Source organism: Mauremys reevesii, unplaced genomic scaffold (assembly GCF_016161935.1).
Source record: "Mauremys reevesii isolate NIE-2019 unplaced genomic scaffold, ASM1616193v1 Contig2, whole genome shotgun sequence".
Classification (NCBI taxonomy): domain Eukaryota; kingdom Metazoa; phylum Chordata; order Testudines; family Geoemydidae; genus Mauremys; species Mauremys reevesii.
The window spans coordinates 2,078,741-2,106,116 of record NW_024100826.1 but is presented as its reverse complement, the minus strand read 5'-3'; the positions used below and the strand labels follow the sequence as shown (position 1 = coordinate 2,106,116).

The following is a 27,376-nucleotide window of genomic DNA, read 5'->3' as shown; positions in this document are numbered from 1 at the left end:
GCGGGCCGGGGCTCAGTCCCCGCCGGAGACACGCTGCCTCAGTTGAGCGAAGCTCCTACATGCGCTGAGGCTCCAGGTGAGCGGGGAGCCAGGGGTAAGGGGCCAGAGCTGAGGGGGGGGGTGGTTGGCTAAGGAGCAGGGAGTCCCAGGGACAGGGAGGGGGCAGAGGTTGGGGGGCGGTCAGGGGACAGGGAACGGGAGGGTTGGATTGTGGGCATTCCAGGGGTCTGTTAGGACTCAGCGGGGGGGTGAATAGAGGTCAGGACAGTCAGGGGACAGGGAGCAGGGGTGGGGTCCTGGGGTGGTAGTGGAGGGTCTCTGGGGGATGGTGAGGGGACAAGGAGCAGGATGGGTCGGGGATTCTGAGGGGGGCAGTTGGGGGGCAGGAAGTGGGTAGGGGTTGGATAGGGGGCAGGGCCAGACTGTTTGGGAAGCACAGCCTTCCCTACCCTAAAGCTCATTCAGCAGTTTGAGGCTTGCAGAAGAGCCAAGCTGTTAGCTTTTCCATTAGGGCTACCATCCCTTTCACTTCTCAAATGCCAAATTATAGTCTATATTTAATTTTAGTGCCATAGGGAGATTCATGTCAGGGGAGGGTAGCTTCATTTAAAATTAGCCACTGGGGGAGGGATCACATGAGAAGAGCGATATCCTACAGCACCTACCTCCTTCCCAACCCTACCAAGGGAGACCCCCACACACACATTCCCTGAGGCTCCAGAGGGGCTAATTCAGTGGTTCTCAAACTTTTGTACTGGTGACCCCTTTCACATAGCAAACCTCTGAGTGTGACCCCCCCCCTTATAAATTAAAAACACTTTTTTATATATTTAACACTATTATAAAAGCTGGAAGCAACGCAGGCTTTGAGGTGGAGGCTGACAGCTTGCAGCCCCCAGTAATAACCTCGTGACCCCCTGAAGGGTCCCGACCCCCAGTTTGAGAATCCCTGGGGTAATTTAATTTTAACACCCTATGTCCATTCACATGCATGTGCTATTTTGAGCATTTCAGTTTTCACAACATAGGCTCATCCCAGATTTGGAACAAGCTCAAATGTACATAAGCTATACTAAAGACAAACCCACAGTAACCGTCTCCAGTTTGTGAGGGACCCCATGGAGCCAGTCTCTAGGAAACAGATAAATGCATGGAGGTTAAGTCCATTAATGGCTATTAGCCAGGATGGGTAAGGAATGGTGTCCCTAGCCTCTGTTTGTCAGAGGGTGGCGATGGATGGCAGGCGAGAGATCACTTGATCATTACCTTTTAGGTTTACTCCCTCTGGGGCACTTGGCATTGGCCATTGTCGGTAGATAGGATACTGGGCTGGATGGACCTTTGGTTTGACCCAGTATGTCTGTTCTTATATTCTAACCTAAATGAACCCAAAGTTATGAAGACAGATATGAGTCAAGGAAGCCAGCAGAGTATCAGAAACCTGGGAAAAATCTCTGACTGGCTGGGCTCAGGCGTTTTGTCACAAGCTGAGGTGGTTCAAAAAGTTTTGGATTTTTTTTTTAAGCAGAATTTTTTTATTGTTTCTTTTAACAATCAAACACAGGAAGCAGCAGATATTTGGCCACACACTTCTGAAACCCCAAACCATATTCAGGTTATGGCAGACTAATTTCAGCTTTTCAATTAAAAAAACCACAACAAATTTTGAAGGAAAGCAGATGTTGTCCGTGATTTTTTTCTGCTTTTTAAAAACCCCGAGTTTTCAATCCAGAAAAAGTTTTGACGGCACATATTTGTCCAACCCTTTTAATGAGCTTTAGTGCCTTTTAGCACTAGCTGATGCTGAGAACCAGTGATACCTTGTAAAGAAGTTTTCTCAAAACTGGATTTGTGCCAAGATGCAGAAGGTTTATTTTTCCCAGGGCCGCCCATGGGCGGGGAGCAAGTGGGGCAATTTGCACCGGGCCCCGCAGGGGCACCCACGAGAATATAGTATTGTAATTTTTTTTTATGGAAGGGGCCCCCAAAATTGCTTTGCCCCAGGCCCCCTGAATCCTCTGGGTGGCCCTGCGGACTTCACCTGAGTAAGGAGGGAAATAGACTTCTAGGATGGAGGCTGGCACAACTGATTAAGAGAGCTTTAAACTAGGAATTTGGGGGAGGTGGTTGGGAGATGTCCAGGTAATCTCCACGCTGGAATTCAACATTGAGAGGGAAGAAAACAAACTAAGAGAGGATGCAGCCATGGGCAGGAGAATGGACATAAGGAAGAAGGGTAGTATAGATACCAGTTTAATTGGAGATACTGGTGGTAGAATGTCTGTGCCTAACCGGGTAAAGAACGTCAGTGAAACCAAATGGCAAAAATTAAGATGTTTGTACACTAATGCGAGGAGCCTACGTAACAAAATGGAGGAACTAGAGCTACTGGTGCAGGAAGTGAAACCGGATATTATAGGGATAACAGAAACATGGTGGAATAGTAGTCATGACTGGAGTACAGGTATTGAAGGCTATGTGCTGTTTAGGAAAGACAGAAATAAAGGCAAAGGTGGTGGAATAGCATTGTATGTCAATGATGAGGTAAACTGTAAAGAAATAGGAAGTGATGGAATGGATAAGACAGAGTCTGTCTGGGCAAAAATCACATTGGGAAAGAAAGCTACTAGAGCTTCCCCTGAGATAGTGCTTGGGGTGTGCTACAGACCGCCGGGATCTGATTTGGATATGGATAGAGACCTCTTTAATGTTTTTAATGAAGTAAACACTAATGAGAATTGTGTGATCATAGGAGACTTTAACTTCCCAGATATAGACTGCAGGACAAGTGCTAGTAATAATAATAGGGCTCAGATTTTTCTGGATGGGATAGCTGATGGATTTCTTCACCAAGTAGTTGAAGAACCAACAAGAGGGGATGCCATTTTAGATTTGGTTTTGGTGAGTAGTGAGGACCTCATAGAAGAAATGGTTGTAGGGGACAACCTTGTTTCGAGTGATCATAAGCTAATTCAGTTCAAACTAGATGGAACGATAAACAAAAATAGATCTGGGACTAGGGTTTTTTATTTCAAAAGGGCTAACTTTAAAGAATTAAGGAAATTAGATAGGGAAGTGGATTGGACTGAAGAACTTGGGGATCTAAAGGTGGAGGAGGCCTGGAATTACTTCAAGTCAAAGTTGCCGAAACTATCAGAAGCCTGCATCCCAAGAAAGGGAAAAAAATCATAGGCAGGAGTTGTAGACCACGCTGGATTAGCAAGCATCTTAGAGAGGTTATTAAGAAAAAGCAGAAAGCCTACAAGGAGTGGAAGATGGGAGGGATTAGCAAGGAAAGCTACCTTATTGAGGTCAGAACATGTAGGGATAAAGTGAGAAAGGCCAAAAGCGATGTATAGTTGGACCTTGCAAAAGGAATTAAAACCAATAGTAAAAGGTTCTATAGCCATATAAATAAGAAGAAAACAAAGAAAGAACAAGTGGGACCACTAAACACTGAGGATGGAATGGAGGTTAAGAATAATCTAGGCATGGCCCAATATCTAAACAAATACTTTGCCTCAGTCTTTAATGAGGCTAATGAGGTGCTTAGGGATAATGGTAGGATGACAAATGGAAATGAGGCTATGGAGGTAGATATTACCACATCCGAGCTAGAAGCCAAATTCGAACAGCTCAATGGGACGAAATCGGAGGGCCCAGATAATCTTCATACAAGAATATTAAAGGAACTGGCACATGAAATTGCAAGCCCATTAGCAAGAATTTTTAATGAATCAGTAAACTCAGGGGTTGTACCGTACGACTGGAGAATTGCTAACATAGTTCCTATTTTTAAGAAAGGGAAAAAATGTGATCTGAGTAACTATAGGCCTGTTAGTTTGACATCTGTAGTATGTAAGGTCTTGGAAAAAAATTTGAAGGAGAAAGTAGTTAAGGACATTGAGGTCAATGGTAATTGGGACAAAATACAACATGGTTTTACAAAAGGTAGATCGTGCCAAACCAACCTGATCTCCTTCTTTGAGAAGGTAACAGATTTTTTAGACAAAGGAAACGCAGTGGATCTAATTTATCTCGATTTCAGTAAGGTATTTGATACGGTTCCAGATGGGGAATTATTAGTTAAATTGAAAAAGATGAGGATCAATATGAAAATTGAAAGGTAGATAAGGAGCTGCTTAAAGGGGAGACTACAACGGGTCGTACTGAAAGGTGAACTGTCAGGCTGGAAGGAGGTTACTAGTGGAGTTCCTCAGGGATCAGTTTTGGGACCAATCTTATTTAACCTTTTTATTACTGACCTTGGCACAAAAAGTGGGAGTGTGCTAATAAAGTCTGCAGATGACACAAAGCTGGGAGGTATTGCTAACACAGAGAAGGACCAGGATATCATACAGGAAGATCTGGATGACCTTGTAAACTGGAGTAATAGTAATAGGATGAAATTTAATAGTGAAAAGTTCAAGGTCATGCATTTAGGGAGTAATAACAATAATTTAGTTATAAATTGGAGACACATCAGTTGGAAGTAACAGAGGAGGAGAAGGACCTCGGAGTTTTGGTTGATCACAGGATGACTATGTGCCGCCAATGTGATATGGCCGTTAAAAAAGCTAATGTGGTTTTAGGATGCATCAGAAGAGGTATTTTCAGTAGAGATAAGGAGGTGTTAGTACCGTTATACAAGGCACTGGTGAGCATCATCTGGAATACTGTGTGTAGTTCTGGTCTCCCATGTTTAAGAAGGATGAATTCAAACTGGAACAGGTTCAGAGAAGGGCTACTAGGATGATCCGAGGAATGGAAAACCTATCTTATGAAAGGAGACTCAAAGAGTTTGGTTTCTTTAGCCTAACCAAAAGAAGGGTGAGGGGGGATATGATTGCTCTTTATAAATATATCAGAGGGATAAATATTAGGGAGGGAGAGGAATTATTTAAGCTTAGTACCAATGGGGACACAAGAACAAATGGATATAAACTGGACACTAGGAAGTTTAGACTTGAAATTAGACAAAGGTTTCTAACCATTAGAGGAGTGAAGTTCTGGAACAGCCTTCCAAGGGGAGTAGTGGGGGCAAAAGACATATCTGGCTTTAAGACTAAGCTTGATACGTTTATGGAGGGGATGGTATGATCGGATAGCCTAATTTTGGCAATTAATTTAGCAACTGATCTTTGATTATCAGCAGTAAGTATGCCCAGTGGTCTGTGATGGGATGTTAGATGGGGTGGGATCTGAGTTACTACAGAGAATTCTTTCCTGGGTGCTGGCTGGTGGGTCTTGCCCACATGCTCAGGGTTTAACTCAGTGGTCCCCAACATGGTGCCCGCGGGCGCCATGGCGCCTGCCGGGGCATTTATTTGTGCCCGCCTAGTGCCCAGCAAGGGAGAGAAGCCGTGGCCCCGTGCCTGCCGGGGACAGAGAACTCCAGAGCTGCAGGCTGTGGGCGCCGGTGTTCTCAGTCCCTGGCAGGTGCGGGGCCGTGGCTTAAGCCAGAGAGAAGCCACGGCCCCGCACCTGCCGGGGACAGAGATCTCTGGGGCTGCAGGAGCCGGTGTTCTCTGTGCTCGAGGCTTCTCTCTGGTTTAATATATTATGTTATATTAAATATGATGTTTTTCATATTATTTAATGTACAAATACAAAATAAGTCTTGAAAAACTGTTGATGCCCGCCACACTCTTCTGAAGACATGAATGTGCTACTGGCCACTGAAAGGTTGGGGACCACTGGTTTAACTGATTGCCATATTTGGGGTCGGGAAGGAATTTTCCTCCAGGGCAGATTGGCAGAGGCCCCGGAGGTTTTTCTCCTTCCTCTGCAGCATGGGGCACGGGTCACTTGCTGGAGGATTCTCTGCATCTTGAGGTCTTCAAACCACAATTTGAGGACTTCAATAACTCAGACATAGGTTAGGGGTTTGTTACAGGAGTGGGTGGGTGAGATTCTATGGCCTGCATTGTGCAGGAGGTCAGATTAGATGATCATAACGGTCCCTTCTGACCTTAAAGTCTATGAGTCTATGAGCTGGGAATAAAACCCTGGCCTCAGATCAGTGCTCTGCTCATGGCCTCTCTGCACCAGTTACACATGGTCACGTTTTCAAGGTTTATTTGCAACAACTAGAAACTCTAGTTCTGTTATTTTCTCATGAGAGCTGAGATTCTGATGAACAAGAAAGCAGATTGGGAGACTTACTGGTTTCCTGTCCCAGCTCCAACTAGCTCTAGGCAAGGAGTGGGATGGGGAAACTATTCCTACATGGGTGCCTTTGGGGTGTGGGGTTGGAATCTGAGAGGGCAGAGGGGATGATACAGCGTGACCTCCATGCCAGCATCTAGGGAGGGGGAGTGATACTGTGTTTATCCCCAGAGCTCTAGAGAGAAGGGTCTCAGAGGCATTCTACTGTGTGTGCCCCCACAACTGTGCGGGGAGCAGGGTCTGCAGGGATTATACTGTGGGCACCCCGGGGCTTTGTGGGGAATGGTCTTTGGGGGATTATACTGTGGACATTCCTAAGGCTCTGTGGGGAAGGTTCTTTAGGGGGGATTATACTGTAGGCACCCCCAGGGTTGTGTAGAGAGGAGTCTTGGGGGTGATATGCTGTATGCCCCTCAGGGCCACCTAGGGTTCTGTGGGAATGAGTCTTTGGGTATATCCCATTCACCCTCAGGGATCTGTACAAATAGGTGTCTGAAGAATTAGAGTGTGTCCCCAGAGCTGTGTGTGGGTCACATTGGGGGAGCACCCAAGCTGTGTGGGGAGGCCTGGGGGAGTCACATAGCTATTTGGGGAGCACTGGGGGAATCCCATAACTATGTGGAGAGGGGTGCTGGGTTTCACTTGGGGGTGCCCCAGGTCTGTGTAGGGAGGGTGAGGGGTCACACTGGGGAGCCTTGTGGCTGGGGGGGTCACACTGAGGGTACCCCGTGGCTGTGAGGGGAGGTGTGGGCGGTCACAGTAGGAGTGCCCCTAGCTCTAGTCCACTCTCCCTCCGCTGTCACCCACTGTGCGTTTTCTGAGCCCTTTCGAGTTAGGCATGGCTATTACTACTACGCATGCGCATGGGTTCCCAGGCGGATTAAGTTGAGAGACCCAAGACAGGACCCGGACTCATGGCGTAGCTTTTGCGCCTGCGCCAAAATATGGCTGCGAGATGGAGCCAAAGCGCCTGCGCCGGCGTTCTCGGCCGGAGGACGTGAGGTTCGTGCGCGTGCGCCGCGTGGGAATGCCCGTCGCGCTTTTGGTGCTGGGGGAGGGAGGTCGCTGCGCGTGCGCGGCCAGGGGAACGGCGTGCGCGGAACGGGAGGGAGGAAGCCGCTTGGGAGGAGGTCGCGGTCGCGCAGGCGCAGTGTAGCGGCTGGGCTGAGCCTGTGTATGTGAGAGTCTGACGGGTTCAAAATGGCGGCGGCTGGTTCTGTGTGAGGAGGGGAAGCGAGTCCGGGCGGGGAGCGGGCGGGTGGGGATGGCAGTGGGGTGCCGAGCACGCCGGCGCTGAGGCAGAGCCGGGCAGGGCAGCGGGGCGCTGGGGACGCTCGGCCTTGGGGTGCCGGGTCTGGGCAGGGAGGCGGCCGGGGGCAAGTTGGGGAGCGGGGGAAGGGATTCGGGGCGAGTTAGGGGAGGGGTACCCCCAGAGTGACTCCCTCATAGCCCTGGGGCACCCCCAGTGTAACCTCCCTTGGGGTGAGTTTAGGGGGGGAGATTTGAGGTGGGGTGGATTGAGCGGGTGGGGCAGGGAATTTGAGATAGGTGTGGGGTGAGTTTGAGGGTGGGGTGGGTGGAGATTGGAGATAGGGTGACTGGGGTGGGGCAGGGGATTTGGGGCCGTGGGCTGGGGTGAGTTAGGGGGTGGGTGGAGATTGGAGGTGGGTTGATATAGGAGGTGGGGGGGCTGGGGTGAGTTGGGGCTTGGTGGGGGTTGATTTGGGGGTGGGGTGACTTTCCCCCAGGGCATTGCCTGTAACTGGCTGTGATTCTGCTCACTGGGTGTGTGAGGATTTTATTGGGGAGTGAAAAGGGTGAGAGTTGCAGACACCCTGAGACTGTCCTGACCCCCTTCTACAAGCAGAGCTGTTTTCCTGGGACTTGCCATCCCTTCTGGATACTAGGATCTTGTGAGCACCCAAGATGAAGACAGCCATGCGTGGGATTTAATTTCTCCTCTCTTTATTTTTCTGAATCTTTTTTCATTCCTAGAAAAGGACAAAGGAGAAGAAGAGACCTGGTGAGAGACTTGATTTTCTTCATATCCCCCTGCTTTTGCTAACAATGATGAGTCTAGTGACCTCTCCAGTGTCCAGGGTCTCCCTCCTCCTCGACCCCTCTAACTTTATGTAACTCAGTGAACCACGCATTTTATTGTGGCTTCTTAGGAGCAGCCAGTCACTGGCATTATCTCTCCTTTGCCTTTCTACTCAGAGATGAGCTGGGATTTGTATGTGGGCATTGTTTGATCTCTTTACTATATTGCACTGTTCTCATTTATTTCATTTTTTTAAAAATATTTTTGAAGAGAGAGAGCAGGGCACTGAGTGGGGTGAGGGAAGAGGTTGGTTTTATCCCTGAGGTAGGAAGAAAGAGTTGATGGGATTTCTTTCCTTCTTGTCTTTTACTACTCATAAATACAAAACTTTGTAAGGGGGTTTTCCCTGACTCCTGAAGAGGGAGATTAGGTTAAGACTTCTTGTTATTGGAAAGTCATCTGACATCTGTCAAACTTCTGTTTTAATAATTTGTGCAATTTAAAGTAAGTTCTGTGTTACTGAAGGATGCTGGATTGACACTTCCCTAGAGACTGACATCCTGAATGTCTTCTCAGCACAGCCAAACCACAGCAGCGGCCATGCTATCTCCTTTCACTAACCCAGCCAACTGACTCTCTGCCCAGGCCCAAGATCACTTCTAAGAGGAGTGGAGAGTTAAGTCTGTGGGCTAATATCTGAACTGGCCTTCTCTGATGTGGTCTAACAGGCCCCCAACCCTAGCAGTCTCAACTACACTATGTAATTTACCATGTGTTGTGGCACTGTTATGATGTACTAGTGCCCTGGTTATTATACCATAGCTTGTCTGTGTACATGAGAAAAAAACTGTTTGACTATGTTATTAGACCACGCTCAATCCAAGTAAACTGTCTATAACAGTGGTTCTCAAACTGTGGGTTGGGACCCCAAAGTGGGCCACAACCCCATTTTAATGAGGTCGCCAGTGCTGCCTTAGACTTGTTGGGGCCCAGGGCCAAAGCCAACGTTTGAGCCCTATTGCCCAGGGCTGAAGCGAAAGTCTGAGGGCTTCCACCCTGGGCGGCAGGGCTCAGGTTACAGGCTCCCTGGGCTTCAGCTTTGGCCCCACTGCCCGGGTCGATGGGGCTTGGGCTTTGGCCTACCCGGGGTGGTGGGGTTTGGGCGGACTTAGGCTTTGGTCCCCAATCCTGGTCTTTTAGTAATTTTTGTTGTCAGAAGGGGATCGTGGTGCAATGAAGTTTGAGAACTCCTGGTCTATAATAAACTTTAAGTAACTGGTGGTAGCAGTGGCAGAAGAGCTAGTATAAACAGAGCAGTGGCACTTTAACTACCATGTTGTCTGATCTTGCTCATAATGGGTAGATATGACTTGGTGGTGAAAACACCAGTTGCTGCTTGAGCTCTTTTTATGCTATCACTCCTATTGCTACCAACCATGGGAGATTTCCCCAAACAGCCTAGGGAAGACAAGGCCATAAAGATCGGGCTTTTTAACGTAGGTATAATACAGCATTATCTTGTCCATATAGAAAAGATCAAACAGTACTGTATCAGAGCACCTCCATGTGATAGCGCTACAGTGAGGCAAATTCTGAGCTGTGGAATCTGTCCACACTGGAGTCAGTCATGTTATTCACAAGTATGTTGAAATACTGTTAGAAGAGTTTCTGTGCATTTTCCCTGACAAGAGTCCATGTGGATTTGTTGTTGAAGGGTAGGGGGCAGCTGCAGAGAACCACATTACAAACTATCAAGAGGAGGAGTCTACAGCATGATTTAGGAGACATGCTTCTCGGGGAAAACCATGCTACAGTCCTGCTGCCGCCACAAAATATGTTTAAGTATACATTTGAAGCCAGTATGGTTCTGATCCCAAAGTGGAATGGCTCAATGATGACTCTAATGAGGAGGCATCTCCCTGAACTGAGAATATGAACTCACTTCACATAGACCAGAAAATGATAGTGACTCCAGATTACTAGTCACCTGGGGCCAAGCTAGAGTTAATGGAGAAAGGAGAACATAAGAATGGCCATGCTGGGCAATTTCAAGTGATCCATACTCTGTCATCCAGTTCCAGCTTCTGGAAGTTGAAGGTTTATGGATACTCAGAGCATGGAGTTGCGTCCCTGACCATCTTGACTAATAGCCATTGATTGGACCTAGCCTCCATGAACTTTTCTAATTATTTTCTGAACCCAGTTATACTTTTTTTCTTTCACAACATCCCCTTGCAGTGAGTTCCACAGGTTGACTGTGCGTTGTGTGAAGAAATACTTCCTTTTGTTTTGAACCTGCTGCCTATTAATTTCATCAGATGACCCCTAGTTTTTGCTTTGTGAAGGAGTAAATATTAGCTTTCTCCCACCATGATTTTATAGACCATGAGTATATCCTCACTTTGTCATCTCTTTTCTAAGATGAGCTGTGCTAGTCTTTTTAATGTTTCCTCATATGGAAGCTGTTCCATACACCTAATAATTGTCGTTGCCCTTCTCTGTATGTTTTTTTCCAGTTCTAATACAGTTTTTTGAGATGCGGTGACCAGAACTGCATGCAGTATTTAAGTTGTGGGCATACTATGGATTTATGTAGTGACATTATATCTTCTGTTTTACGAAAGGGATATATAATAATAGTTCCTAACATGTTAGCTTTTTTGATTGCTGCTGCATATTGAGTGGGTGTTTTCAGAGAAATATCTATGATGACTCTAAGATCTTTCTAAAGTAGTAATAGCTAATTTATACCCCATCATTTGTATAGTTGGGATTATTTTCCAACGTTCATTACTTTGCACTTATCAGCATTGAATTTCACTTCCCATTTTGTTACCCAGTCGCCCAGTTCAGTGAGATCCCTTTGTAACTATTTGCAGGAGCTAGCCCGTTGCTGTTCTGTGGCCTCTGTACATAGTATTTCACAATGTTACAGAATCATTCACTTACGAATGAATAAATGAAGGCTTAAAGGAGTGTTTCTAATATCTGTGTGCAATCTTTCACTATTTCATTCTGGCTACTAAGGAGGAAGAGGAGGAAGACAGTAGCCCCGGAGTATCCTTCTCACTCTCTTCAGAAGAGTCAGAGATGGAGCCTGAGGAAGAGAGGATCCGTTACAGCCAAAGATTGGTCAGTATTCGCTTTTACCCATCAAATTCTCACAATTAGTCTCTTTATTTGCCTTTCAACCCCCAAAAAACTCCCTGGCTTTATAGTCGGAGCAGGCTTGTTACCATCCCATGTAGCAATGAGACTAGCATCTCCAGTTTATACAATGAAACATATAACCACTTAGGTGGGCAGTCCATCAGATCATTTGATGCCTCCAGTTCACATCATACGTGTGTCTTATTATGGGGGAACATTATAACCATGGTTGTTACCAGCCCAATACATGGCTGTTTAAGCTTCAAAAATGGAAAAGTCACAGGTCAAAGAATATGCTTTCAGACATAAGAAACTGGTATAGTTGTTACTTGTGACAAAACAGGCATCTCTTAGTATCTGGGGCAGATGGGGAGAGGAGGAGTTGGGATGCTGTGTACGTTAAACTGGGGTGGTTTTCTGTTGGCATTACATTGGCCCAGATCTGACTTGAGTATACTTTGAACCTGCAACTGTCGACATTTAAAACACTACAGCAGCACAGCTGCACCACTATAGAGCTTCATTGTAGAGGCTGTACAACAACAGGAGGTGCTTCTCCTGTCACTTAGTCATCCACCTCCTTGAGTTGACAGAAGAATTCTTCTGTCAACTTAGCACTGTCTACACTAGGCTTAGGTTGGCATAGCTACAGCCCTGAGAGACATAGCTATGCCAATGTACTTTTTCAGTGTAGACCAGCCTGAAGGAAATAGGCTTTACACTGAAGTTAGTTGGAACTGTTTGTGTGTGATTGTCTTATTTTAGTATTCGCACTCCAGAGGCCAGATCTACACTAGGAAAGTAGGTCGCTATAACTACATTGCTCAGATGTGTGAAAACCCAACACCCCTGAGCGACACGGATAAATTGACCTAACTCCCAGTGTAGAGAGCGCTAAATTGATGGGAGAATTCTCCCATCAGCATAGCTCTCACCTCCTGTACAGGTGGAGTACGTACAATGAGAGGCAAATCCCTTCCATTGGCATAGGTAGCATCTTCTCTGTAGTGCCGCAGTAGCGCAGCTGCAGCATTTTAAGTTTAGACCTTCCCTTAGAGAATCTGAGATTTTATTAATGGTGTCTGTGTCTGGGACAGAGTTCCCATCAAGAGAAAAGAAAAAAAGCTGGTGTTTTCTTTCATTCCCACTTCTTGGAGAAGTCATGCTAAGCTGCATGGTCAGCTTGGTCTCTCTGCCCTAACCCTCAGGCTTGTGACTACTGCAGTTAAATCTTTATCCTTTAACGCTTTGAAATAAAATCAGTTGGCATGAAGTCTAATGAAGTGATGCACTGATCTCTAGGATTAGGTTTCCCAGAGAGGGGGAGCAGTCACTTTCCTTGTCGTCTAATCAGTCGCTACTTCTGTGCCTTAACAGCCTACAGAGAGCATGCTGGAGAGTTGTAACTAGTGCTCACCTTGTAAAGGTGAGGTAGCAGTTGTAATCTCTAGAGTAACTGGTGTCACTGCAACTAAAGAATTTGTTCCTAAGAGGAAGGAGAAGTTAGGGCCATGTTTCATCTTGACTTAATGATAAAGCTCTAGTTTGAGGACTGTGTATGGCAGGGGATAGTGTCTGTTGCATCTTAAATTTTGTGGATATAATCTTCAGGATAAACATCTGGTGCAGAAAACATCTTAGTGAAAGACGCACGTTCTTCATACTTCCAGCCCCTTATGGCTTCTGTGGGAAACTCTGAAGTAACTGCTACAGGCTGTATAGTTGTCATTGTTTGCCAGCCATACCTGTTAAAAATGGCTGTAGTCATCAAACTTAAAATTACCATGAACTATGGGCTCTTTTACCTATAGCTGTAGTAGTATTGGTGGTTTAGCTCCAACAAAATGTTATGAGCTGAATAAACAGCAGTGTTGAACTAAGTTCAGACCACAGGAGAAGGGGCATGGTTGGGGATTAGAGCAGAGGACCGAGTCATAAGCTTAGTTCTCTACCTGGTTCTGTTGGTCTTCCTGTGGCCTTGGGGTAAGTAAGTGTAGCAGAAACCTCAGTGAAAGTTTTGCCAGAAAAATCACACCCACAACCAACGTAGCTAGGTGAGCAAAAACCCTAGTGTAGATGCAGCTATATCAGCAAAAAGTCCCTATGGCTTATTTTACCCCTATGGCTTATTCTGATAGCGTTAACTGACTTAAGCAAAACGAGTTATTTTGCCGGCATAAACTGCCTCCACTGGAGGGGGCGGCTTGTGTAGCTCTACAGGGAGATCTGTCACATGAGGGTCATGATGTTTAATTTATTAACGTTTTGTAAATGTCTGCTGCTTTCTTCTCTGTAGCAACTTCCAGTTTACCACGCTACCACTTTAGGAATGGGGTGGCAATGAAGCCCAAATAATCTCCTCTGCTAAAAATGATCAGTGGTTGAAGATCTGTTGGGGTTAACTCTTAAGTGCCAGTGTTAACTATTTAACATCTTGAGATGAATGGGCTGGAAAAGTAATTCTCCTAGCCTAGGGGTTCTCAAACTGGGGGTTGTGACCCTTCAGGGGCTCACGAGGTGTCAGCCCCCATGCGTGCCAAGTTTTCGGTTGTGAGTCATGTGCAGGGCTGACAGTCCGAGCCCTTCAGAGCTACGTGGCCATGCACCCAGCTCTATAGGCAGCGCTGCACCCAGCAGCAGTAAAGGTGGCATGGTATGGAGGGGATGGGGAGTCACTTTTTTGGGACAATCATCACAGTCTGAAATATTTTCAAAGGGGATCCTAGCAAAAAAATAGTTTGAGAGCCCCTGTCCTAGCTAATGTCTCGGGCTGTAACAGACTCAAAAAGACTGCACTTCATCAGTTAACTTTACAGATAAAACCAGAACGTGATCATGGCTACAAAGAAGTCTAGAAACTCTTCTAAATGCAAGCTTTGATTCTGAGGAGTCCGAGAGCATGTCTGTGCTACAGCGGCACAGCTACAGTGCTAGAGCACCATAGTGTAAATGCTTCCTACATTGATGAAAGGGGTTTTTCCGTTGCTCTAGTTAATCCACTTCTCTGGGAAGTAGTACTTAGGTCGATGGAAGAATGCTTCTTTAACCTAGCTGTGTCTACAATGTGGACAGGTTGACCTAACTACATTGCACAGGACACACAATTTTTCACAGCCCTGAGCAGTGGGGGTAGGTCGATGTAACTACAGCACAAAGGGGGCACAATTTTTCACAAACGCTGAGCCGTGTAGGTGAGTCCCTCTAATTTTTAGGTGTAGACCAGGCCTGAATGTATTTGAGTGAGCGACACCAAGTGGACGTCAAGTCTATGGGTCAGGCATTTGACCACTGTGGAGACTGAACTTCCCACTTGGCGCCTGCATGGCCATGCTGGCAGGAATAGCAGTGTGAGTAGGAAGCATGAACTGCAGATGTTTAGGCTCTACTTATGAAGAATGAACTGAAAAACTCATTCTCCTGGGGCTGTCAATCAATACTTTTCATAGTCAAAGACACCACATAATTCCGTTTTCATGCAGACATGTACAGATGGACATTGTAGGGAGTGCATGAGTTAAGGCTTTCCAGTTAGTTGTCTGGCCATTTTGAAGAGTCTGATTTGTCACATTGCATCAGAATATTGGTCCAACTAGTTGAGGATCATATCTTCAGCAGCAATCAGTATCTGATGCTTCAGATGGAAATTAAAACCATATTGCACTTGGCCACTTGTAGAGTGCTATACAAGAGGAAGATTCCTCTGTGATCATCTTACTGGCTGAAACATGAGACTTTATTACCCTTGCATCACTATCTGAGTTCACAGACCACAAATGTGTTTAGTTATCATGTTGTGCTCTCCCAATGCTGTACTTGTCTCCATGGTCCCTTCCGATAGTGAGTTCTACAGTCTGTCCTGGAGAGAAATGGCTCTAGTTTGAAAAGCTAACCCTTACTCTTGTGGTATGGAACCAAGGTATTGTTAGTTCTGGAGATTCTTTTCCCGTCAGTGGAGCATCATTGGTTTCAGTGCACAAGAGCAAAATAATCCCAGATTCCCACATCAGTTTGGTTAGATTCAACCATACTTTTAAATAGCATTGGTATAAAAAGAATTTCTGTGCTGGCTAATGATTTGTAGCAGTGAAAGGGGAATTCAGTCTCCAAGGCCTACTCAAATCTTGTCTTCTCTGATGTCGGTAAGAGCATGGGATGGTAATTGTAGTTTTAATAGTGTAAAAATGTTCCACCTGAAACACAAGCATTGTTTTTTGTATACTGTCAGTAGCAAATAGTCATTGGTGGGAGCTATATGCAGTTGGTACTAGAAGGGTGGATTAGAACCAATGTGTGAAGGACTGCATATTCTTAATCCTTTCAGCAATCTAGGGATGCGGGGTTGGGGGTGAATATTTGAATCACAAGAATAAGAAGTCTCACCCTCTCATTAGTCAGTGGAATTCAAAACGTTATCCATATACACACGAATTAAGACTTGCAAGACCCTTGGGAGAGAAATTAGGGATTATTTCACCCACCACTGAAATTGTTCTACAACCATTCAGTAATGAAGTTTAAGTTAGGAAATGAAGAGCAATAACATTGTATCTAGTCAAAGCAGTTTGACTAGAATGTAGAGCAATAAACTGTCATTACCTTAACTGGAAATTTTGCAGGTCACTGGGTCTTTTATATTGTCAAGTCATCAAGGCTAAGGGTCTTTGTCGCAGACAATCTTTTTGTGTTTGTACATAGTGTAACACGATGGGTGCTTTGATTGCTGATTGGGGCCTCTGGACCCTACTGCAATACCTACAATCTGAAAGGCTGCATTTCCTTTTGTACAATGTACACATCCCATGCTGGCTGTTCTGTCATAGTAGAATGCCTCCTATTGAATCACCAATACTGCTTCCCACCTTCTCTCCTCCCACTGACCCTAGGTGTTCTTGGAGGTCTGTCATTTAAGTACTGCCTTGGCCTGACCTCTGACTAGATCCACATGTGAAATCTGCATATGCTCTGCATGAGAGAAACTGTCCCCACCAGCACAAAGTGAAAGCTCTTCCATGCAAAGCGTGAACCTGCTTTGACATGTTTGATGTCCACAGTATCCCTCCAGGCACTAGTTGATATGCTTTACAGTGTGTGGAGTCATAGGATAAGGGAAGGTGCTTAACCATGATTCCTGACACTGACCTCCATCATGCTGTAGGAAAGATCATAGTCTGTGTTTTGGGGAAGCACTCAAGGCAGGTGAGAGACAGACTTTTCTCTAGGAAAATGCCCTTTGCAGCTAGACCACTGTAACTCAGAATGCTATGCTGGGAGTTGGGAGCAGGAAAAACAGCAAAATCTTACTACACCCCAAAGCACTGCATGGTGGGGGTGGGGAGAGGCAACAGAAATGGAAGAGTGGGCACAACCCCATCCTTTACAGCAGGGGTTCTCAACTTTTTTTCTTTCTGAGGCCCCTGAAACATGCTATTAAAAACTCCACGGCCCATCTGTGCCACAATAACTGGTTTTCTGCATATAAAAGCCAGAGCTGGCATTAACGGGTAGCAAGCAGGGCAGTTTCCCAGGGCCCCATGCCACAGGGGGCACTGCAAAGCTAAGCTGCTCAGGCTTCTGCTTCTGCCCCAGGTGGTGGGGATCAGAGCCCCAGGCTTCAGCCCCATACAATGGGACTTCGATTTTCTGCCCTGGACCCCAGCAAATCTAACACTGGTCCTGCTTGGCAGACCCCCTGAAACCTGCTTGCGGCCCCCAAGGGGTCCTGGACCCTTTGAGAACCACTGCTCTACAGCAATCATAGATATAGGGAGTTAAGAGTGGGCAGGACCTGTTGCTCTAAGGGTATGTCTATGCTACCCTCCAGATCAGGTGTGTGTGGGGGGTCAGTTTATTGCATCTGGATTAGATGTGATAAATCAGCCCCCGAGCGCTCTCCTGTCGACTCCTGTACTCCTCCACCGTGAGAGGCGCAGGCGGAGTCGATGTGGGAGGGGCAGCAGTTGACTCACCGCGGTGAAGACATAACACTAAGTTGATCTAAGTACGTCAACTTCAGCTACGTTAGTGGCGTAGCTGAAGTTACGTAACTTAGATCAATCTCTCCTCCTCTTTAGACCAGGCCTCTGTCATCTGGAGGCTCTAAATTGATCAGATATAGGCTAGCATCAAAATATAAGCCCCAATGGGTAGGAAGCCAAGTAGCCCGTGGCTTCCTAACAGTGGGGGATGTTGGGGTGATCCTTCATCAGAATAATTTTTAGGGCTTCTGTTAGCCTTAGGGTCTCTTGTATTGGCCTGTACCAAGTAGTAATAGCTAGCAATTGACTTTAGATTTCAAAGTGCTTTACAAAAGAGATCAGTGTCATGGGTGGTAGCACTTCAAGTCCTGATCCCAGTTATTCAAGTGCTTGCAGCTATGGCTGTCGGGGTGGAGGGTGTCTTGGATTGCTAAGTGCATGCAGCTGTGGGTGCTTGGGGGTGAGAGGTGCCAAATATACTTGCATGTGAATCTGGAAGGGTTGCATTCACCCCATATTCATATTCTAGGACTGCCTCCCAGTTTGGGAACAGATGCTCTGTGAGCACCTTCCTTGACAGGCTGTGCTTTGTTAAATTACCTAAGAGGGCCAACTAAAGTGGTTCTCCAGCATACTAGGTGAAACCTTGTGTGGCTGAATGCTCTTCAGCTGTAATGTGATCATAGCTGCTAAACACACCTTACTTTCCTAGTCTAGACAAGACTTGAGACTAATCACTTCAATCAACTCACTCCTCCCGTTGGCCTCAAAAAATGGGTTTCAGGCTCACTTCGCTAACAATGTGTGAGCAGCAAACTATCTTGTCTTGTAGAGACTGTTTAGCCCCAAACTTAGTTTTTGGGCATATTTTTAATGGAACCTGTCATCAGTAGAAATGGTTACTTGGAATGCTCTGAAATGTCAGTGGAACAGTTATGTTAAAAAAGCACTTCCTTGCAGCATTTGCATCCTAAACATTGCAGCCTTGTGCTACCCCATGAGAGAATCTGAAGGAAAAAAAGACTAAAATGTGACTCAGTTGTGTTCATTTTCTCTCAACTGAGATATGCAGGAGATAAATGCCTTTAAACAAACATTTAAAAGGCTGATTTGCTCTTTATTATTTAACACAGCTGTTTTTAAAAGCTGACTATCCCTTGAACATGATTTGTAAGCTGCAGTGCTGACTGAGCTGAAGAGACTAGTTGTACAGCAGATAAGCACTTTCAGTTGCCTGTCGGATACTAAACAAAGTTTGCAAGTAGCATCAGTATTTCCTCTTAATGAGCATGAATATTTTTATGGGGTTATCCCTGCTGGAGGTGTTGCTAACCTGTTCTTCCCCACTGGCTTTTTGTTCACTAATCCTTATTTGTTAGTCCCAACTCTGGTCCTGCAGTTCAGCAGGTGCTCCTTTGAGACAGTACTTCATGTGATGGGGCAGTGGCACCGTGTTTAGAGGAAAAACAAAAGGTCTTACCTCAGACTGAATTAGGTTATTGTCTGTGCAAACATTTGGGGCAATTGCTCCCTGCCATTGGGGAAAGCTGTTAGCTCTCCTGATGCACAGACCAAATTTGCTGATTCCAGTGAAGGAGAGGACATGGATAAGCTTAGTGGCGGGCTCTAAATGGCTAGTATGAACTCTGAAAGTTAATTCAGTGGCTGTTGTTGACCTTTCAGTTCATTGGCTTTCAGAATTATGCAGTCATTGTTTTGTTTGGATTTGTAGTTAAATCCTATGATCATATGACAATGCCCAGAGATACTCATCACTGTGAAAGAGAAGGAAGTTAAGGATCTGAGAGACCTGCCATAATCAGTGTTCTATATGTGCAATAACAGGGGTGAGCAAACTTTTTGGCCTGAGGGCCACATCTGGGTGGGGAAATTGCATGCAGGGCCATGAATGTAGGGCAGGAGGTTGAGGTGCAGGGTGTGGGAGGGGGTACGGTGTGCAGGAAGGGGCTCAGGGCAAGAGGTTGGGGAAGAGGAGTGGTGTGGGGTGTAAGGGGGGCTCAGGGAAGGGAGTTGGGGTGCAGGAGGGGGTGCAGCATGCAGGAGGGGGCTCAGGACAGTGTTGGGTGCAGGAGGGGTGCAGCAAGGGGCTGAAGGCAGGGAGTTGCTCTGCGGGGTGCAGGAGGGGTTCAAGGTGCAGGCTCCGGCCCAGTGCTGCTTATCTGGAACGGCTCCAGGGTGGCAGCAGCATGCACTGGGGCCAAGGCAGTCTCCCTGCCTGCCCTGGCTCCGTGCTGCTCCCAGAAACAGCTGGCACCACGTCCGTGCCGCCCTGGGGGGGTGGGGTGGGCAGAGGACTCCACGCACAGCCCTTGCCTGTGGGTATCTCCCTCAAAGCTCCCATTGGCTGCGGTTCCCCATTCCCGGACAATAGGAGCTGCGGGGGGTGGCAGGGATGTGGTGCCAGCCGCTTCCGGGAGCGGTGCAGGGCCTGCGGCACCAGGGGAGAGGCAATCCTGTGGTCCAGATCTGGCCCACGGGCCATAGTTTGCCCACCCCTGGCAATACTGAGCTCTGCTCTTATTTGTGGTCTCTAGTATATTAATACAGCACTATTAGCCAGTTCCTGATTAGTGTGCTAGGTATTGTGCATAGAAAGTAGTAGATGGCCCCTGCACTGAAGAGCTTACAATCTAAATAGATGATTCACTCACATGATGGGAGAAGGGGTATAATGCACAAACAGAGCATGCCATATAATGGCAGCAAGTGACAAGTTAGTCCTGTGATGATTTTGGGCGTGGGTTTAACTAGAAGGGGATCATTTCTATTGATATGAGGCTCTATTAAAGATATGCCTAAAAAACTAACTCTGGGGCTAAAGAAAACAAAAAGGGAAGAGGGGGACAGGGCAGGAGAGAAGAGGATAAGAGGACACTGGAGGTGAAGCTGAGGGGAAGACTCTGTGAGGCAGGGGGAGTGGGAAGGTTGGAGCAAACAGCCAATCAGCACGGGGCAGAGAAAGTCCAGTCAAAACTGTAGACAGTTCTCTGAAAGTCCAAAGGTCGCTGCTTTGCCTGCTTCTGCCCTTGCTGGCTGGAGTCTCTCCAGCCTCTGATATTTGCCCATTCTCAATACTTCAGAGAAGGAAGACAGGAATAGGAGGCAAGCACCCTAATGCTAAATAGGTTTGAGGGAGAATGAGTTAGAATGGATCAAGAGAATCAGCTGGAGTGGAAAGGTGATGTACATAATGAACAAGTGTGGATTGTTATCTGCCTTTGGGGGGAGCATTCAGGGAAGGGCACAAGGATTTGGAAATGGGATATAGAATTTTTTTCTCCCATCTTTCAGTTCCAGTATGGCACAACTTGGTAGTGTCTGAAAGTGGTTACCTCCCACAACTGTTCAATGGTCTGAGACATGAGTCAGTCTTAGTCCAGTTCCTAATGAAGTAATAGTTACATCGAGAGGAAAGATGGCTGGTTAAGGCACTGGTCTGCAACACTGGAGATCTAGTTCTGATGATAACTTCAGCCAGAGACCTCTTGCTTGATTATAGGCAAGTTACTGAATTTTTTTGTACCTCAATCTTACCGTCTGCAAAATGGGAATACTAATGGATTTGTCCTAAACACCTCTATATGAGGCACTCACACAATGAGTGTCAGTCTATAAATGAAACCTAAAACTACCACCACAATGGGTTCCATCTCAGGAGAGATGCCAAGATCTAGATGGTCCTTAGGAACTGAGAGCTCCCTTCACCCTAGATGTGTGGCTTAATCCAGGGCATACAGAAGGGGAAGAGGTAGGCTCATAGGCCTGGTCTACACTTGTGGGGGGATCGATCTAAGATTTGCAACTTAAGTCGACTTCAGCTATGCTATTCTCATAGCTGAAGTCGATTTATCTTGGATCAAATTAAAATTACTTCGCATCCTCGCGGCGCTGGATCAACAGCCGCAGCTCCCCCGTCGACTTTACTTCCACCTCTTGCACTGCTGGAGCTCAGCAGTCGACGGGAGAGCGATTGGGGATCGATTTATCGCATCTACACTACACATGATAAATCGATCCCTGATAGATGGATCGCTACCCACCTGATCTGGCAGGTAGTGTAGACGTACCCATAGAAATTCCTTTAGGTTGGTGTATACTCCAGATCTCCTTTTTAGCCCTACCCCTGTAACTGTGAACAAGGATACCTTTGAAAGCAGTGGTGGAAAAGGGAGAGACTTCATAGCAGCCCACAGGCTGCTGATAGCACTTCTGTCAATACCTCAGATGGTTCTGAGAAACTTGGGGATGAAATCTAGCTTGTGACTTGAACATCAGGAGAGAGGGAGTAATGTGTATAGGCAGCAGGAAAATATGCTGAGTCCACTTCATTGGATTTTTCTCACCTTCAGCTCTGAAAGCCTCTCTTAGAGAGGACTATACCTGTTCAACTTCTGTGCAGGTGTTCCCTAAAAAGAGAACAGAATAAGGGCAGTGTTTTGTGTCTTTATGCTCTGCTTGTCTCTGTTGCTGTAGAAACAGTACTGGCAGTAAACAGTGTGAGCTCTCTGTGCAGGGACTCTGAATCTCGGTGGAGACTCCAAGAGCTTAACTAAAACAAACTGGATTGAAGTATGGTGATATGAAATGTGCTACAGGTTACAGTATGGCAAAGGTTTGGTAGTAACCTCACCTCAATCCCTGGAAAAATCATGGAGCAGGTCCTCAAGGAATCAATTCTGAAGCACTTAGAGGAGAGGAAAGTGATCAGGAACAGTCAGCATGGATTCACCAAGGGCAAGTCATGCCTGACTAACCTAATTGCCTTCTGTGAGGAGAGAACTGGGTCTGTGGATGAGGGGAAAGCAGTGGATGTGTTATTCCTTGACTTTAGCAAAGCTTTTGATATTGTCTCCCACAGTATTCTTGCCAGCAAGTTAAAGAAGTATGGGCTGGATGAATGGACTATAAGGTAGATAGAAAGCTGGCTAGATCATCGGGCTCAACAGGTAGTGATCAACGGCTCCATGTCTAGTTGGCAGCCGGTTTCAAGCAGAGTGCCCCAAGGGTTGGACCTGGGGCCGGTTTTGTTCAGTATCTTCATTAATGATCTGGAGGATGGCGTGGACTGAACTCTCAGCAAGTTTGCAGATGACACTAAACATGGAGGAGTGATAGATATGCTGGAGGGTAGGGATAGGATACATAGGGACCTAGACAAATTAGAGGACTGGGCCCAAAGAAATCTGATGAGGTTCAACAAGGACAAGTGTAGAGTCCTGCATTTAGGATGGAAGAATCCCATTCACTGTTACAGACTAGGGACCGAATGGCTAGGAAGCAGTTCTGCAGAAAAGGACCTAGGGGTTACAGTGGACGACAAGCTGGATATGAGTCAACAGTGTGCCCTTGTTGCCAAGAAGGCTAATGGCATTTTGGGCTGTATAAGTTGGGGCATTGCCAGTAGATCGAGGGACGTGATCATTCCCCTCTATTTGACTTTGGTGAGGCCTCATCTGGAGTACTGTCCAATTTTGGGCTCCACCCTACAAGAAGGATGTGGAAAAATTAGAAAGAGTCCAGCGGAGGACAACAAAAATGATTAGGGGGCTGGAGCACATGACTTACGAGGAGAGGCTGAGGGAAGTGGGATTGTTTAGTCTGCAGAAGAGAAGAATGAGGGGGGATTTGATAGCTGCTTTCAACTACCTGAAAGGGGGTTCCAAAGAGGATGGATCTAGACTGTTCTCAGTGGTAGTAGATGACAGAACAGGGAGTAATGGTCTCAAGTTGCAGTGGGGGAGGTTTAGGTTGGATATTAGGAAAAACGTTTTCACTCAGAGTGGTGAAGCATTGGAATGGGTTACCTGGAGAGGTGGTGGAATCTCCTTCCTTGGAGGTTTTTAAGGTCAGACTTGACAAAGCCCTGGCTGGGATGATTTAGTTGGGAATTGGTCCTGCTTTGAGCAGAGGGTTGGACTAGATGACCTCCTGAGGTCCCTTCCAACCATGATATTCTATGATTCTAAATAACAGTTCTGTCAGACGCAGGTTCTTTAAACCGAATAGAAGTTTTAAGGAGAGGTGTCTTTCTTTGTTACACATCTGCACAAGTTGTGCACCAGGGAGGATGCAGAATTCAGGCTGTCTCTTCACTGCCAAAATAGGTAGTTATCATGCCGTTAAAAAACGAACACATGTTAGCTATCCCACTATAAAATCCTAATGGAAGTGAGATGCAGGCAGGTTTTACTGTGACGTAGCTAAGCAAGGCCAGTACTAATACTTCACCCAGTTGTATCGCAATAAAAACTGTTTGTGCCTTATCCCCACTAGGATTTTGCAGCAGGGTAGCTTACACCCTTTTTTGATAGTGAAGAGGCAGCCCCACAGTGGGTATGTCTACACTGCAATTAAACACCTGCAGCTGGCCCAGGTCAGCAGACTTGGGCTTTTGAGGCTGTAAAATTGCAGTGTAGATGTCTAGGCTTGGTCTTGAGCCTGGGCTCTGGGGCCCTGCGAGAGGGGAGGAGGATCCCAGGGCTTGGGCTCAAGCCTAAGCATCTACACTGCAGTTTTACAGTCCCATAGCCCAACTTCCATGAGCCCGAGTCAGCTGACCTGGGCCAGCCACAGGTGTTTAATTGCTGTGTAGACATGCACAGTGTGATAAATGCCTGTGGTTTTTACTGCTGCTGATCCTAAAGACTGGGTACAGACTGGAGAAATTGTACTGTTTTTACTCAACAGCCAGCCTCCAGAGGGTTTGGGAGAAGAGGAGGAGAAGTACAAGGTCCTAAGCAACAGATTTGGAAACTGCTGAATTTAACTGTTTGACTAGAATGAATCATAATATGCCCCATCTTCCTTTATTCTCATGCAGTCTCATGCAATCCTTCCTCCCTGCAGCTAGCTTCTGATGGATGTGCTTCTGGGAGTCAAGTGCAGGAGCTAGCACTGGAAGGTTTTAGCAGCTGTAAGTAGAGAGGAGAGGGCTGAGAAGTGTGTAGCTTGAGTATTCAACTACCATAACTTCTCTAGCATGTTTCACCTGAGTGTTTCCAAGTGCTTTATAAATGCTCGCTAATCTACTTAATACCCTTGTGAAGTAACAAAGGGATGTATAGTGAATGCTTCACCTAAAGATAAAATGCAGCTACTTCTGTGATGGAACATGACAGCTACACAGAAACACTACGCATAAGGCAATGTGTGTGAGAGTCTCATTCTACATGGGAAGAAGCTGAAGTGCTCCAACTACGTGAGTGTAACTAGCCATGTTCATGCAATTTGAATTTGACAAGGACACAGGTTAGTTCCCCTACTTCAGTTAAAAAGCACCACGAATGGGCCCTGTAAGCAGATGTGGTAAGGGCCTTGGGATGACTTGTCTAATGGATGGCATTGATTTGGAGGGAATGGCAACCCAAATTTTCCCATACTGTTGACATCTTTCAACATCTGCTGTCCAAGTACTGTCCTGGTCCAGCCTTGTCTAGCTTGTGAGATTTGAGAGTATTGCAACTTAGTTATCAAGGTGTCATGAGAGAGGACAGGCAGAGAGTAATTTAAGCTTACACATTTGTACTTCCCTTCTGGTTTATTTGGAGAAGTCTGTCTGATCACTCTTAAGGTGCTTTGTCACCAGTACAGAATAAGAGCTAACAAAGATACATGCTGTTGCTTGGGTCTAGTGGGTAGTGCATATACTGGGGACACTCGGGGACCATAGTGATGCAAAGCTTCAGTGAGTCCTCATCTAGGTCTGAGAAATTCAGCATGGATGCTATGTCTTAACTCCAGTATGCTGTCACTCATAGACATTCTTGTTTGGGAGTCTGGTTTCTCAGCCCTTGTTTGGTAGCACTGCCAATGAATATTTAACTACTAGACTAGGCTGAGGCATACAGGTGGGGTATTAAAAGGTTGTGTTACCTGTCCTGTTACTAGAGGACATCATCTCCAGGGCAGTCTTTCATAGTTTACTTAAACTTAAGCTGTCAAATGTAAGCAAAGGCAAAAAAAAAGCTTCACAGTAAAGGAAGTAGGTTTCCGTGAGTGAGTGACTGTTCTTATCTCCATAGGCAGAATATTGTTTCTGAAGTGATAAGCCAATCAGGAACACGGGCGACATTATGGAAGAGGGTATAAAGTACAATGCAACCAGCAGCTTGTGCAGTGGATGGCACTGCCACGTTCCTTGTTGGGAATAGCATTCCTGTGTCAGAGGCAGCTGCCAAGAACCTGTCTTTGAGCTGGCCAAAAACTCACCATGGGTCCTAGAGTTAAACAGTGTTGCCTATCAGTACACATTGTGTAAACAGCTGCTGAAGTCTTCTTCAGCCTGTGAGTACTGAAGAGCCTGACTGGATGCCCCTCCCCCTGAATTGTCCAGCTATTCCTTGGCACTATCAGTTATAACTCCCCCAGAAAACATACAAACCACACGCTCTCCTCCCCACTTGTTCTGAAACTGTGCCAGCCCTGCTTGTGATAAGAAGCCCTCCTGGAACTTTAAACCCTGGAAGGTCTCCAGATTTTGACTAGATTCCTGCTAAATCATGAGCCTGGTTTTTGAGTCTGTCCTATTCTGGATAAACACCTAATGTATGAAATACCAGTTAGCTTGTATAGGGCTTTGAAAGCATAAAACAATAAGTAGTAGTATTAGACCTATAAATCTACTGGGTTAGTTCTAGGGTTCTTCATGTGAAACCAGACAGTCACTGTTAGTTTAATACAGCTTTCTCTCCAAAAACCCTTCTTTGGAGGATGGGTTGTGCAGTACTACTAAAATTAGCCACCTGTCTCTCCCAGTGTCAGGCTGGACTCCAGATTAAGGTCAGCATTCAGATCTTTGCAGTAGTTGGCAGAGTGTATCTAGGGTCACTTGTATGGAGGGTTGCATGATTTATTATGCTAAGGTTTGAAACCTTCAAGTTGGACAGAGGTAACTCAATACTACTGTATTAAATTCCCTCAAGGGTCCAGCCGTTTTGGTTGAGCCAAATTGCCATGGGGAATCAGGATATTATTAACCTTACAACACAAAGTTCATCTGTATAAGGTCCTTCACACACCCTTTTTCAGCAAGAGACATAGTAGCACATGCCTTGCAGAATTGTGTGCAACTGTTCTTACAGCTAAGGAGGGAGAAGAAGAATAGAGATGGAGTTCAGGAAAAGCAGAGCTGAAACTATAAAAGCTCTAGTGCTGGAAAAAATAAAGAGTGCTTGGACGACTATACTGTCCCCCACCAAAGCTGGCAACACAAGATGTGGTGTTGATTGGACTCTAGAAGGCAGGTCATTGTGATCAAGGAACAGTGGATGGAGGTAAATTGTGGAGGAGCTGAGGGAAGGGTTAGAGATGAGGAAAAATGGTCTTGTGGTTAAGGTTAACTAAGACTTGGGAGATCTGGATTTAATTCTTGAAATGCCACAGAATTTTTGTGCAACTTTGAGCAAGTTGCTTAAACTCTGCCTCAGTTTCCTATTTTTATAGATAATACTACTTTGCCTCAGAGGACTTGAGTTTAAATCTACATATATTTGGGGGGTGTATGGATGCCAAAGTACCGTAAAAAAAATCCAAATTTAGTCAGAATGGGGTGAAAATGAAGAAGTGAATAGGGGTGTGTGTGTGGCTAATGAGGATGTTGCTTATGAGCAAAGCAACAGCTACTAGTTCTCATGCATGCTTCCCTGTAAACATCATGTGAAGGTAGAGGTATGATGTATAGGTAGAGGTGTGTGGTATATATGTGTAAGTTAGTTTTGAAGGAAAGAGTTCAGAAAAGTATGCACAAATTAATTAAAAATTCCTTTTGTGGAAAGGAGATATGAAGATTAGAGAAATATAGACTGTGTGGGTGTATGGGGAAGAGAGAGTGAGTAGTAGGGAAGTTCATGGAATAAGTTTGTGTAGAGTTTCAAACCAGGAGAACTGTTCTCAATTGAAAGCAAAAGATAAGCTAGGGAAGGTGACATGGGGAGGAAGAGAGATGCATGTTGAGCTCCTGCTTTCTATGATGGAGAGAACTTGGGGGCAGCATTCTGGGCCCCCTGAAGTTTCAAGAGCAGAG

The 27,376-nt window shown here is 46.0% G+C and overlaps 1 protein-coding gene across 5 annotated transcripts in view; it reads left to right on the top strand.

Moving 5' to 3' along the window:
* The first annotated feature begins 7,095 nt into the window (after nucleotides 1-7,095).
* The window catches only part of KDM2A (lysine demethylase 2A), a 69,689-nt gene continuing 49,408 nt past the window's right edge, over nucleotides 7,096-27,376 (top strand). For 2 of the 5 annotated variants that reach the window (XM_039517978.1, XM_039517972.1), the window contains exons 1-3: nucleotides 7,096-7,170; nucleotides 8,164-8,191; nucleotides 11,237-11,341. In XM_039517978.1, the coding sequence (XP_039373912.1) occupies nucleotides 7,124-7,170; nucleotides 8,164-8,191; nucleotides 11,237-11,341 (180 nt within the window). In that variant the 5' untranslated portion in view covers nucleotides 7,096-7,123. Of the gene's footprint in view, nucleotides 7,171-7,220; nucleotides 7,389-7,604; nucleotides 7,651-8,163; nucleotides 8,192-11,236; nucleotides 11,342-27,376 lie in introns of those variants that run through there. The other 3 variants (XM_039517975.1, XM_039517974.1, XM_039517976.1) reach the window with 3 other exon arrangements.